The following is an 11,655-nucleotide window of genomic DNA, read 5'->3' as shown; positions in this document are numbered from 1 at the left end:
AGGGACGATCAGGCCAGTAGGGGAGCAGTTAGGGGCAATCAGGCAGGCAGGCAGAGGTGGTTAGGGGTGATCAGGCAGGCAGAGGTGGTTAGGGGCAATCAGGCAGGCAGGCAGAAGGGTTAGGGGTGATCAGGCAGGCAGGCAGGCAGGTGAGCTGTTAGGAGCCAGCTGTCCCAGATTGCAAGAGGCAGTTGGACATCCCCGAGGGGTCCTGGATTGGAGAAGGAGCAGGCCGGGCTGAGGGACACCCCTCCCCCTGCACCGGACCTCTAGTATTATATATTTACAATGGGGGTTAGCAATGTGAAGAGACAGAGGTGTAATAAGGGCCTGCAGGGTGGATCAGGGAAAACCTCCCTGAGGAGGTGATGTTTAAGCTGAGAACAGAAAGATGAATAGTCCTTTGTTAGATAAAAGGGGGCAGGGGGGGAGGAGAGAAGGGGGAGTGCTGCTCCTGACAATGGGAACAGAACAAACAAAAGTCCTGGGGCAGCTCTAGCTGGTTTGGCTCAGTGGATGGAGCATCAATCTGTGGACTAAAGAGTCTCAGGTTCAATTCCGGTCAAGGGCACATGCCCAGGTTGTGGGCTCGATCCCCAGTGGGGAGTGTGCAGGAGGCAGCTGATCAATGATTCTCTCTCATCATTGATGTTTCTATCTCTCTCTCCCTCTTCCTTCCTCTCTGAAATTAATAAAAATATATTTTTTTAAAAGTCCTGGGGCAGAAAAAGAGTGGCATATTTTAGGAACTGGAAAAAAAATGGCCATCATGACCTTTTATAGGGTCATCTCATTTACACACATCCCCACCTGAAGCAAAGCATGGGAAGGACAGAGATTCTTCTTCCCACATCGGAAATGGAAGACTGAGGCCCAAAGAGGGTTGTTGCAGGCATCCTGACACCTGGCTTCATGCACCAGTTCCACTGCTCACCCAACTGGTTTAGGTGTGATTGCTGCCTTCAGTATTCACCCATGAAGGAAGCTGCTTAAAGCTCTTGACAGGCCAGTCAGACAGGTAGATAATCCTGCCCACCGGGAGGAGGCTACAAAGTAAAAAGGGGCAGAGGCTGACCAGGGCAATTACCTTGACGTGCATGCTGCTGTCCAGGAGGATATTGCCTGGCTTTCATGAATTTCATGCACCGGGCCTCTAGTATTATATATTTACAATAGGGGTTAGCAATATGAAGAGACAGAGGTGTAATAAGGGTAATTTACAGGGGCCTGCAGGGTGGATCAGGGAAAACCTCCCTGAAGAGGTGATGTTTAAGCTGAGAACAGAAAGATGAATATCCCTTTGTTAGATAAAGGGGGGCAGAGGGGAGGAGAGAAGTGGGAGTGCTGTTCCTGACAATGGGAACAGAACATACAAAAGTCCTGGGGCAGCCCTAGCTGGTTTGGCTCAGTGGATGGAGCATCAACCTGTGGACTAAAGAATCTCAGGTTTGATTCTGGTCAAGGGCACATGCCCAGGTTGTGGGCTCGATCCCCAGTGGGAAGTGTGCAGGAGGCAGCTGATCAATGATTCTCTCTCATCATTGATGTTTCTATCTCTCTCTCCCTCTTCCTTCCTCTCTGAAATTAATAAAAATATATTTTTTTAAAAGTCCTGGGGCAGAAAAAGAGTGGCATATTTTAGGAACTGGAAAAAAAATGGCCATCATGACCTTTTATAGGGTCATCTCATTTACACACATCCCCACCTGAAGCAAAGCATGGGAAGGACAGAGATTCTTCTTCCCACATCGGAAATGGAAGACTGAGGCCCAAAGAGGGTTGTTGCAGGCATCCTGACACCTGGCTTCATGCACCAGTTCCACTGCTCACCCAACTGGTTTAGGTGTGATTGCTGCCTTCAGTATTCACCCATGAAGGAAGCTGCTTAAAGCTCTTGACAGGCCAGTCAGACAGGTAGATAATCCTGCCCACCGGGAGGAGGCTCCAAAGTAAAAGGGGGCAGAGGCTGACCAGGGCAATTACCTTGATGTGCATGCTGCTGTCCAGGAGGATATTGCCTGGCTTCAGGTCCAGGTGGAGCAGAGGTGGCTTAATGCTGTGGAGGAAGTTCATGGCCAGGCTGGTCTCATGGATGATGCGGAATTTGAGCTGCCAGGAGATGCTGTGGGTGCACAGCATCTTCTCCAGGGAGCCGTTGGCCATGAACTCCATCACAATGCCCAGGGGCTGCTTGCACACCCCGTAGATGGACACGATGTGCTGAAACTTGATCTTCTCCATTTTGGTTGCTTCTTCAATGAGGCAATTCACATCAGAGCTGTGGAGGGGGATGGAGTGAGAGGTGAAAGGAGGTGACTATCAGTTACAAGAACAACTAGCAGGACACACAAACTAGGCTTGATGCCAGCCAGAGCAGACCCAGAGGAGCCTTGGGAGCTCATGAGGTGGAATAGGAGGAAGGAGAGACCTGGAAGGATGGCCAGTAGGACACACAGGTTAGGCTCTAGATCAGTGATGGCGAACCTTTTGAGCTCGGCGTGTCAGCATTTTAAAAAACCCTAACTTAACTCTGGTGCCGTGTCACATATAGAAATTTTTTGATATTTGCAACCATAGTTAAACAAAGACTTATATTTTTGATATTTATTTTATATATTTAAATGCCATTTAACAAAGAAAAATCAACCAAAAAAATGAGTTCGCGTGTCACCTCTGACACACGTGTCATAGGTTCGCCATCACTGGTTTAGGCCTACACAGGGTCAGGATCATCAATATCACTGTCTCCCACCTGCACATCTTCCCCACAGGAAGGTCTTCAGGGGCAGTGATGTGCATGGAGCTGGCATCCCTGTGATAACAGTGCCTTCTTCGGGAGCACCTCCTGCAGGACCTGCCTCAGGCTCTTCTTGGGGGAGGTGTCACTCTTTTCAGAAACATATCCATGGTGATTTGCTCAGTTTGTTTTCTTTCTTTCTTTCTTTCTCTCTTTCTTTCTTTCTTTCTTTCTTTCTTTCTTTCTTTCTTTCTTTCTTTCTAATAAATTTGCTTGTAAGCAGATAATGTATCATGAACATTTCTCTCTTTAATGAAAACCGTTTAATGCTGGGGACCATGTTTTCAAGCTTTTATTTATTTTTTAAATTATGTTCTTATTGATTTTAGAGAGAGAAACATCGATGTGAGAGAAAAACATTGATGGGTTGCTTCCTGACAGGGGATCAAACCCGAAACCTGGGCATGTGCCCTGACTGGGAATTGATCTGGTGACTGGATCAATGCTCAACTACTGATCCACACTGGCAGAGCAGAACTTACTCATCTCATAACTAGAAGTTTGTACCCTTTGACCACCTTCACCCATTTCCTCCATCCTCCAGCTCCTGGCAACCACCAATCTACTCTCTGTTTCTGTGAGTTCTGTTTTTCCAGATTCCATGTATAACCTAGATAATACAATATTTGTCTTTCTCTGTCTGACTTATTTCATTTAGCATAATGCCCTAAAGTTTTGTCCATGTTTTCTCATAAAGTAAGAATTTCTTTCTGTTTTATGACTAAATAATCTATAATAATAAAAGCATAATATGCTAATTAGACCAGATGTCCTTCCAGACAAAGTCGCGGCGAGCAGGGGACCAGGGCCAAGGCCCTTGCATTAATTTCGTGCATCAGGCCTCTAGTATTTTATAATATACCATGTTTCCTTTATTCATTTCTTTATCAATGGATAATTAGGTTGTCTCCATATATTGGTCTATTGCAGTGATGGCGAACCTTTTGAGCTCGGTGTGTCAGCTTTTTGAAAAACCCTAACTTAACTCTGGTGCCGTGTCACATATAGAAATTTTTTGATATTTGCAACCATAGTAAAACAAAGACTTATATTTTTGATATTTATTTTATATATTTAAATGCCATTTAACAAAGAAAAATCAACCAAAAAAATGAGTTCGCGTGTCATAGGTTCACCATCACTGCTCTAGACGGCCAGCAGGAAAAAAGACAGGAAGTGAAGGAGTTTGCAATGTAGCCCTGACCAGTGTTGCTCAGTAATTACAGCGTCAGAATGTGCACCAAAGGGTTTTGGATTCGACTCCCGCTCAAGGGCACCTACCTGGGTTACAGGTTTGATCCCCAGCCCCGGCCGTGTCTCTCTGGCATGGATGTTTCTCACTTTCTCTTTCCCCTTTCTCTCCCCTTCCCTCCCTCCCTTCCACCCTCTCTAAAAATCAATGGAAAAAATATCCTCAGATGAGGATTAACAACAACAAAAAAGTAGATTGCAAGCCCCTGGAGGACCAATATCATGCCTCCTGCTTCCATTTTAAAATGTTTTTATTGCCATTTTGATTATGAAAGTAATACATACACCCTGTAGAAAATCTAGATAATACAGAGAGTTATAAAGAAAAAAATTAAATTGTTAGTACTCTAACCTTCCAAATTTGGCCTCTGTCAATACTTTAGTATATTCTTTTACAACACATTTCCAAGGTCTCTGTCTCCCTTCCCCCTTTCACTCCTTCCTCCTCTTTCTCCCTTTCCACCACATGGTGTGGGCTGGTTCTCGTAGCCTGAGCACTTCCCTACATTGTCATTCTCTCTGCAGCCACTGAAGCAAGAACTTCAATGGCTGCATGGTGTCCCATGTTAGGAGAAACTGTAATATGATGCATGTAGGTGCTCCCCAAGAGCACATTACCATGCACAGCACAATATATCTTTGTTGAATCTAACAGAAGTCAAGACGTAAGGGAAGGCCTTAGAAAACAAGCATTTGCAAACCCTGTCACTCTTTTCACTGAATGTGTCCACAGAGCAGTGAACATGCAAATTGCTACGAACTGTTTGGGGACTGCAGGATGAGGATTAGGGAGAAATGACATTTTGGTTGCTTCTTCAATGAGACAATTCACATCAGAGCTGTGGCGTATTTGCTGAGCTGTGTTGGCACTGCAGTCAGAAGCTGCTGGCAATGTGCTCACGGGGCCCCCGGGGGAAGCCAGCCAAACACTCCTGAACTCCAGGAAGAGGCACCTGCTCTTTCTCGAATCTGGGCTGGCTGGCCAGTCCCAGTTCTCCCGTTTTCCTCTCTACTTCCCTGTGATTCCAGAGAGCTCCCCTTCACCTCTGTGATATTTTTACCTGTCAATCCTTGCGTCCTCTGATTCACAGGAACTGAGACATCTGTCATGAAGTGGGAAAAGGCAAGGGATCTGAGGGCACTGTGCCCTGATTCAAATCCCAGTTTCACCACTTGCTCTCTGCATGCCCTGGGCAGGCAAGCTCTGCACATCAGTGTCTGGACTGTGAACTGGAACAGCAGGAATTGCATAATTCCCCTGGACACCGGACTTCTTGAAAGCCTTGGCCCTGCCTGTGGTCTTGCTCTTTTCCTTATCTCCCACCGGCCTCTTTCATCTGGTTTCTGGTCTTAGGACTTCACTGAACAGCTGTTGCTATGGTTACCAATGCTCCACATTGTTCTAAACTATGAACAATGTTCAGTTATCTGTTTATGGGTCAGATCTCTCAATCTCTTTTTCTTAAAATATTAACTTACTTCAGCTGTGTGCCAACATTCTGCAGGATTTCTGTCTCTTGTTCTGGTCTCCTCTTCCTACTTCTTGATCATTACACCCAGTCCCAGGCCCTCTCCCTTCTTCTTCTCACTCTGTATTCTGTCTCTAGGCAATCTTAGCATCTCCAATTGAGTATTTGACACTTACCATGACCAGAGCTGAACTCTTGCTCCTCCCTCATCTCAGTGAATGGGGCCTCCACCTCCTAGTCCTCAATGTCTTGGTGTCATCCTTGAATCCTCTCTTTCTTTCCTTCCCACACCAGTCCCTCAGCACATCCTGTCAGCTCTACATTTAAAATATAGCAAGAATCTGATCATTTCTCACCACCTCTACCCACTGGCATCCTGGCCCCAGCCTCCTAACTGGCCTCTCTGCTTCTCTCCCTTACCCTCCCCCATCTATTCTCAACCCAGAAGCCAGAGTGATATTTTCAAAATGGCAGTCGGAGCATGTCACTACTCTGCTCAGGACCTTCCAGGGGTCCCTTCTCAACAACAGTAAAAGCTAAAGTTCTTAAAATGGCCTACAAAGCCCCACATGATCTGCCCCCAGACACAGATCCCTGATCTCATCTCCTACTAATCACTCCCTTCCTGACTCTGCTCTTGCCAAATTGGCCTCTTGCTGCTCCTCCATTATGTCAAGCATGTTCCCACTTCAGGACCTTTGCACTTGCTGTTCCCTCTGCCTAGAATACCTCTCCTTAACATGGCTTGCTCCTTCTTTGCTTCAAATCTCTACTCAAATAGTACCTAATTAGTAAGGGTTTCAAGTCTATACAAAATAGCAACCCTACCCCAACTCTGGCAATCCTTATCCCCCATACACAGATGGCCAACAAATTAATATTCCTAGATTACATGTTTTCTTGGAAGATCAGATTACTCAACTCTCCTTAGGTATTTTAAACAAGATAATATCAGGTGACTATAAGCGCCATAGATCAAATTATTTATTGATTTACTTGTTCACTTATTTATCATCTTCCTCCATTAGAATATAAACTCCATGAAGGGAGAGATTTTGGTTTCTTCACTCAGTACTTAACATGAATGAATGTCATCCATGTCCTAGCTTCAATTACGCTTAACAAATGACTCACACATTTTAATATCGTTAGCTCAGACCTTTACTCTGAAGGCTACCAGATGACTCTTCTCGACATGTACAAAACAGAACTCATGCTCTTCCTCTCCAAACCTGGGCCTCTTCTCATGTTTCCCTTGTATACTGTCAACAATATAGTCCAACAAATACTTACTGAACACCAACAATGTGCCAGGCACTGGGGAGAGAGTGGGGAACAGGATAGACACAGACTCTCACAGAATAGACATTCTAGCGGACCCTTGTTCCTTTGGGCAAGCCAGACATCAAGTTAACCTTCACACTCCCTTCCTCGTTGTGACCCCTATAGCCAACCCAGCACCATCTTGAGTGAATTTTTACCTCCTAAATATTGCATAATCTCTCCCTTTCACTCAATCACAACACAGCAGTGTTTATTTTGGCAGCGGAGGGACAGACAAGGCCCAGGCGTGCTACTGTTGGTCTCATTGTCTGAACAATGAGAACAGTGTCCTAACTGGACCAGCATCCACTCTAACCTTCCAATCCACTCTCCACACTGAAATCCTGATCAATTCCTCCCTGTCACCACCAACCCCACCTGATTGCAAAGCCTTCAGAGCTCTCCACTGCTCCCTCTCTCTCAACTCCAGCCACTTTTCCATCCTTTACTCAGTGTTCCCCTCCTGCCACGGGCCCTTTGCACACGTTGTTGCTTCTTCCTGGAAAGTTTTCTCCTCTTCACCTACTTACTCATACTCATCCTTCACATATCAGCTCAAGTGTAACCTCCTCAGGAAAGCCTTTTTCTGATCTCAGTCAAGCGCTATTAATAAGCTCTCATAGAACCATACATCTCTCTTTCCTTGTAATAATTCTCACAGCAGCACACACTTAGTTTACATGTCGGTTAACCGATTAATGTCTTTGTCCCTCCAGGCTGTTCTCTAGGAGAACTGGGCTGTATCTGTTTATTCATCATTATACCATAGGGTCTAGCACAGTGCCTGACATATAGTAGGGCAATAAGCATTCACCAAGAGGATGAATGAATGAGGAGATGAAAGGAGGATCCAGTGAAGTACTACAGGTAAAACTCCTAGGATAGTACTCCATGCATGGCAGGCATTAAGTACCATCAAATCCCTCACCCAGTTCCACCCAGGGAGTTCCTGGGACTTAGGAGGAAAGTGGCAGAAGCTATTGTCAGTGTCTAACAATGCAGTCTGCCAATGCCATCTGTTCGCTTTTGTTCTTTACTTCAAAGGCTGTAGATGATTTGGACAAATCTGGAATAATCTATCTCTACCCCAAAGCAACAGGCGGGTGTTAAGGGGGGAAGGTGGGTGAGTCTGGAGCTATCTCACTTGAAGCAGGTGGGGGTCTGGGAATTAGGAAGGGACAGGCTTGAATGTGTGGGACCTGAGGCTGTGTCTTGGGAGCTTGTTCAGAGAACAGGACAAAGAGCATCCAAATACCATGCCAACAAGAGTGCTCCCTCCCAGGCCCTCTAGTTGAAGGCCCAGGAGCCTTGGGAGAAAGACATGGGTTTCATGCTCAAATTTCGCATCCGAGTGTTTCTTTCATGGCTGCACAGGGGACAAGTGCGCAACCAGGACCAGCAAATCAGGTGGGAATGAGACTGGAGCCCATCTCCGGAGAAGGCAGAGATGGTGGAAACAGTGGGAAGAGGTGCAGGTGGTGAGAGTGGGGGGAGCCTGAGACAAAGGTGAGGACAGACGGGGCAGCATTCCAGGCCAACCTCCCAGCAGGGCCTGTGAGAGCCAGCAAGTGACCTGGGCAGGTCGCCATCCCGCAGGCCTCCTCTATCCTACACTCCTGGGCAGGGCCAGGACGGCCATGGGAGATGACTGCTTCCCTAGGTCACTGAGCATCACGGAGCTGGGGCACAGCCTCCCAGCCAACCCAGCCAACCCAACCCTGCCGCCCTGAGGTGCTGAGGGTGGTAGGAGGGTGGCGGAGGGCCACTGAGAGCAGCCCTCGCCACCCTGACACCCAGAAGGAAGAAGGTGCCAGGAAGAAGGAGGCAGGACCAGTTTGGAGGGTAATTCCTGCTCCCCTGCGACCTCTGGATTGCACCAGCAGGTGTGGTGCCAGCTGCATGCAGTCACAGGACAAACGCGTGCTGAGCCTGGGGAACCTGGCCGCTGGCTGGAGTTTGGAAAGGCCGAGGGGGCAATCCCGCCTCACCCAGATGGTCCCTGCCGGAGCCCCTGCCCTCAGTTCCTCCTCCCAAAAGAGAGAGCGGACCAACAGGTACCTGGTGGCCTCAGTCAGGAGGCCGGGGGAGCACTTGATGGCGTACTGGGTCTTCCAGCGCCTGTGCCGCGCCTGGAACACCTGGCTGAAACCCCCGCTGGCCACCAGGCGCCAGTCACCCTCGAAGTCATCGCGAGTGAAGACAGCGAGGCTGCCCAGCCGCTGCTCCACACCCAGGGCCATGGGGCCGGTGCGCTGCACTCCGCAGGCCTGGCTCCCGCCGCTCGCCGATCCGGTGGGTCTGGGTCGAGGCTGGGACTGGGAGGAGAGCCGCCTCCCTCCTTCCTCACGAGGAGGAGCCAGCCTGTCTGCAAGGGCGGGGAAAACCCAGACCTGAGCCCTGAGCCCCAGGCAGTGGTGACCCGGGCCTGGGAAGAGGGTATGTCCCTCTGAGCACCCCCAAGAGGCCCCTTGCAGTCAGCACCCTGCCTCAGGCTCCGCCTGTGAGTCCCCTGTCCACCACCACCCCCTCCGTGAGCTAGCGGGGCGCTGGAAGAGGAGGGGTCCTGAAGTTGGGAGCAGGAGTCTGGCAGAGATTCAGATCCAGCTCTAAGGGCAACTCATACTGAGGGATTATGAGGGTTCAGGACTAAGCCAGGGGTCCCCATTTCTGAGTGTGGATGCTTGCCCCCCTCCTTCTCCCCCCAGCAAGTATGGAGTAAAAAAGTTACAATGGGGATTTTTCTGTTCTGAATCTGGTCCCACTGGCTTAATGCTTCCTTTGTTGTTGCTGGGTTTTATTTGTTTGTTTGTTAACCAGAGTTGGTGCATTAAAGATCACCAAGAAGGGGTCACCAAGAACAGTGGGGTGAGAGGCAGGGTGCCTGTCTGCAGGGAGCTCCCCCAACCGGCCCTGCTATCAACCCCAACCTCAGAGGGATGGGTGCCTGGTCTGGGGTTGCCCATGGGGGAGGTGGACTCCTTGGCCCAGGTAGTGGGGCTGGCTGGCTGCCTGGGACCAGGATGAGGCTCAGGGAACAGCGGGAGCAAGATTCCTGCCCTACTCCCAGGTCACAGAGTGGGTGTGCTGGCGGCTTCCATGGATGAAAGCTGACAAGGAGAGTAAGGTCCCTGTTGTCGAGGGGACCGATGTGGCCACTATTGAGCATTAACTTGGTCCAGGAATCAGTAGCTATCTTGCCTATGGTACAGGCTTTACAGATGTGACCTCCCTGTTTACAGATGTGGGAACTGGGCTTGAAAACAGTAAGTAGTGCATGGCCACATACTAGTAAGTGGTAGTTGAGTTTCAAACCCAGGTTTGTTTGGTTCCTATAGAAAGAGTTAGGCATAGGGAGCAAGGGGTAGCCTTTTAAGAATGGGGGTGGGGTGGGGGATAGAATCATGCTCCCTGAAAGAGGGTGGAGGTGATAGAGCCTGAATCTGAGCAGGAGCCATACCCCCACAATATCAGAGGGAGGCCCCCCAGCTTGCTTTGGCTGCAGCAAGACAGGGCACTTATTGCTCCTCGAGCAGCCCTGCCTGCCCTGACTGTTCTCACCCTTCCCACTCCCCCAGAGGTTTGGAAGATGATAGAGGACATTACTGACGGGGAGATGAGGAGATCTGCCGGGGTTGGGTGGGAGTGAGCATGGAGATTGGGGAGGTATACTCTACAACTCGACAACGGTAGAGGCGGAGGGACAGACAGGGCCCAGGCATGCTATTGTTGGTCCACCTGTTAAAATAGACAAGCTATGAGTTCAAGCAACCCTGAGGCTTCTGAAGAATGTGGAAAAATAGATATTTCACATTCCTGTAGAAACTGGAGTCATTAGACTGGACTCATTCTTTTTTCTCTATCTCTCCTAAGTGGGCCAGGACTAAAGCCTGGTAGTCTTTGGACAAGCTGTGGGAGAAGTTGTAGGGAGAGGGGACCTTCCGAGTGTGAGATCACAGAGGCAAAAGCTTTCTAGATCCCTCATTAATAAACGCCTGATGCTCAGGGATTTGGGAAAGAGGAAGTTCAACCTAGAGGCTGCCAATTTCTTTCCAGGGCTGGGAGTGCAGAGGTTCCTAGGCACTGCCCGGCTGGGAAGTCCACGGCCAGTGAGTAGGGAGGAGAGAGCTGGAGAGGTGGGCTCCACCTTCCACCGCCACTCCTACAGGTGAACGGGGTGGGTATGGATGAACGGGACTGAAGGAGGTGGGCATAGTCTGACCACAAACCAAAACCACCAGAAGGCGAGAGAAACATGCTCTGGCCACAGGATTTTGCCTCAAGATGCTCTGAGTCTTTTCTGTTGACCTCTATCAATGAATTTTATTTTTGTCAGCTGGGGGATGGAAATGTTCTGGACTTGGACTTAATAAATGTGTGTGCGTGTGTGCATGCGTGCATGTATGCGCGTGTGTGTGTGTGTGTGTGTGTGTGTGTGTGTGTTTGTTTGGGAGGGACCCTAAAATTTTCAACCTGCTGCCCCCAAACCAGTGCTGGTAGAGCAGTTCTGCAATACTTTGGAAGATGCTAAAACCTAATGTGAACATTTCCCCTAACGAGAATGACCAAGTCCTTGCATACAGGGCAATTTCCCAGTTTGTCTCCATTCTCCACTCTGCAAACATGTCACAGGACACCTGGACAAGCCCCGGCAGGTCCCGTCCTCTGGTAGCCTACAGGGAGGACAAGGTTACTCAGAAGGAAGGAATGTGTGCAGAAACCTGGAACATCTAGGAAGCAAGACTCCCAGGGGGAAAGAGATGGCAGGACGCAGGGGGGGCGGGGCTTAAATGCAAAGCAGGTGAGTCAGTCGGGCTT

At 49.0% G+C, this 11,655-nt stretch overlaps 1 protein-coding gene across 1 annotated transcript in view; it reads right to left on the bottom strand.

Moving 5' to 3' along the window:
* Positions 1-9,361, bottom strand: part of ANKK1 (ankyrin repeat and kinase domain containing 1) — a 15,144-nt gene extending 5,783 nt beyond the window's left edge. Inside the window, exons 1-2 of the mRNA XM_005856910.2 lie at positions 8,899-9,361; positions 1,984-2,278 (exon numbers count right to left, since the gene is read on the bottom strand). Coding sequence (XP_005856972.1) covers positions 1,984-2,278; positions 8,899-9,080 — 477 coding nt within the window. The 5' untranslated portion in view covers positions 9,081-9,361. The remainder of the gene's footprint in view (positions 1-1,983; positions 2,279-8,898) is intronic.
* Between the last annotated feature and the right edge of the window lie 2,294 nt (positions 9,362-11,655).

The sequence above is a fragment of the Myotis brandtii genome, unplaced genomic scaffold, assembly GCF_000412655.1.
Source record: "Myotis brandtii unplaced genomic scaffold, ASM41265v1 scaffold105, whole genome shotgun sequence".
NCBI lineage: Eukaryota > Metazoa > Chordata > Mammalia > Chiroptera > Vespertilionidae > Myotis > Myotis brandtii.
This window is presented reverse-complemented; position numbering and strand designations above follow the sequence as displayed.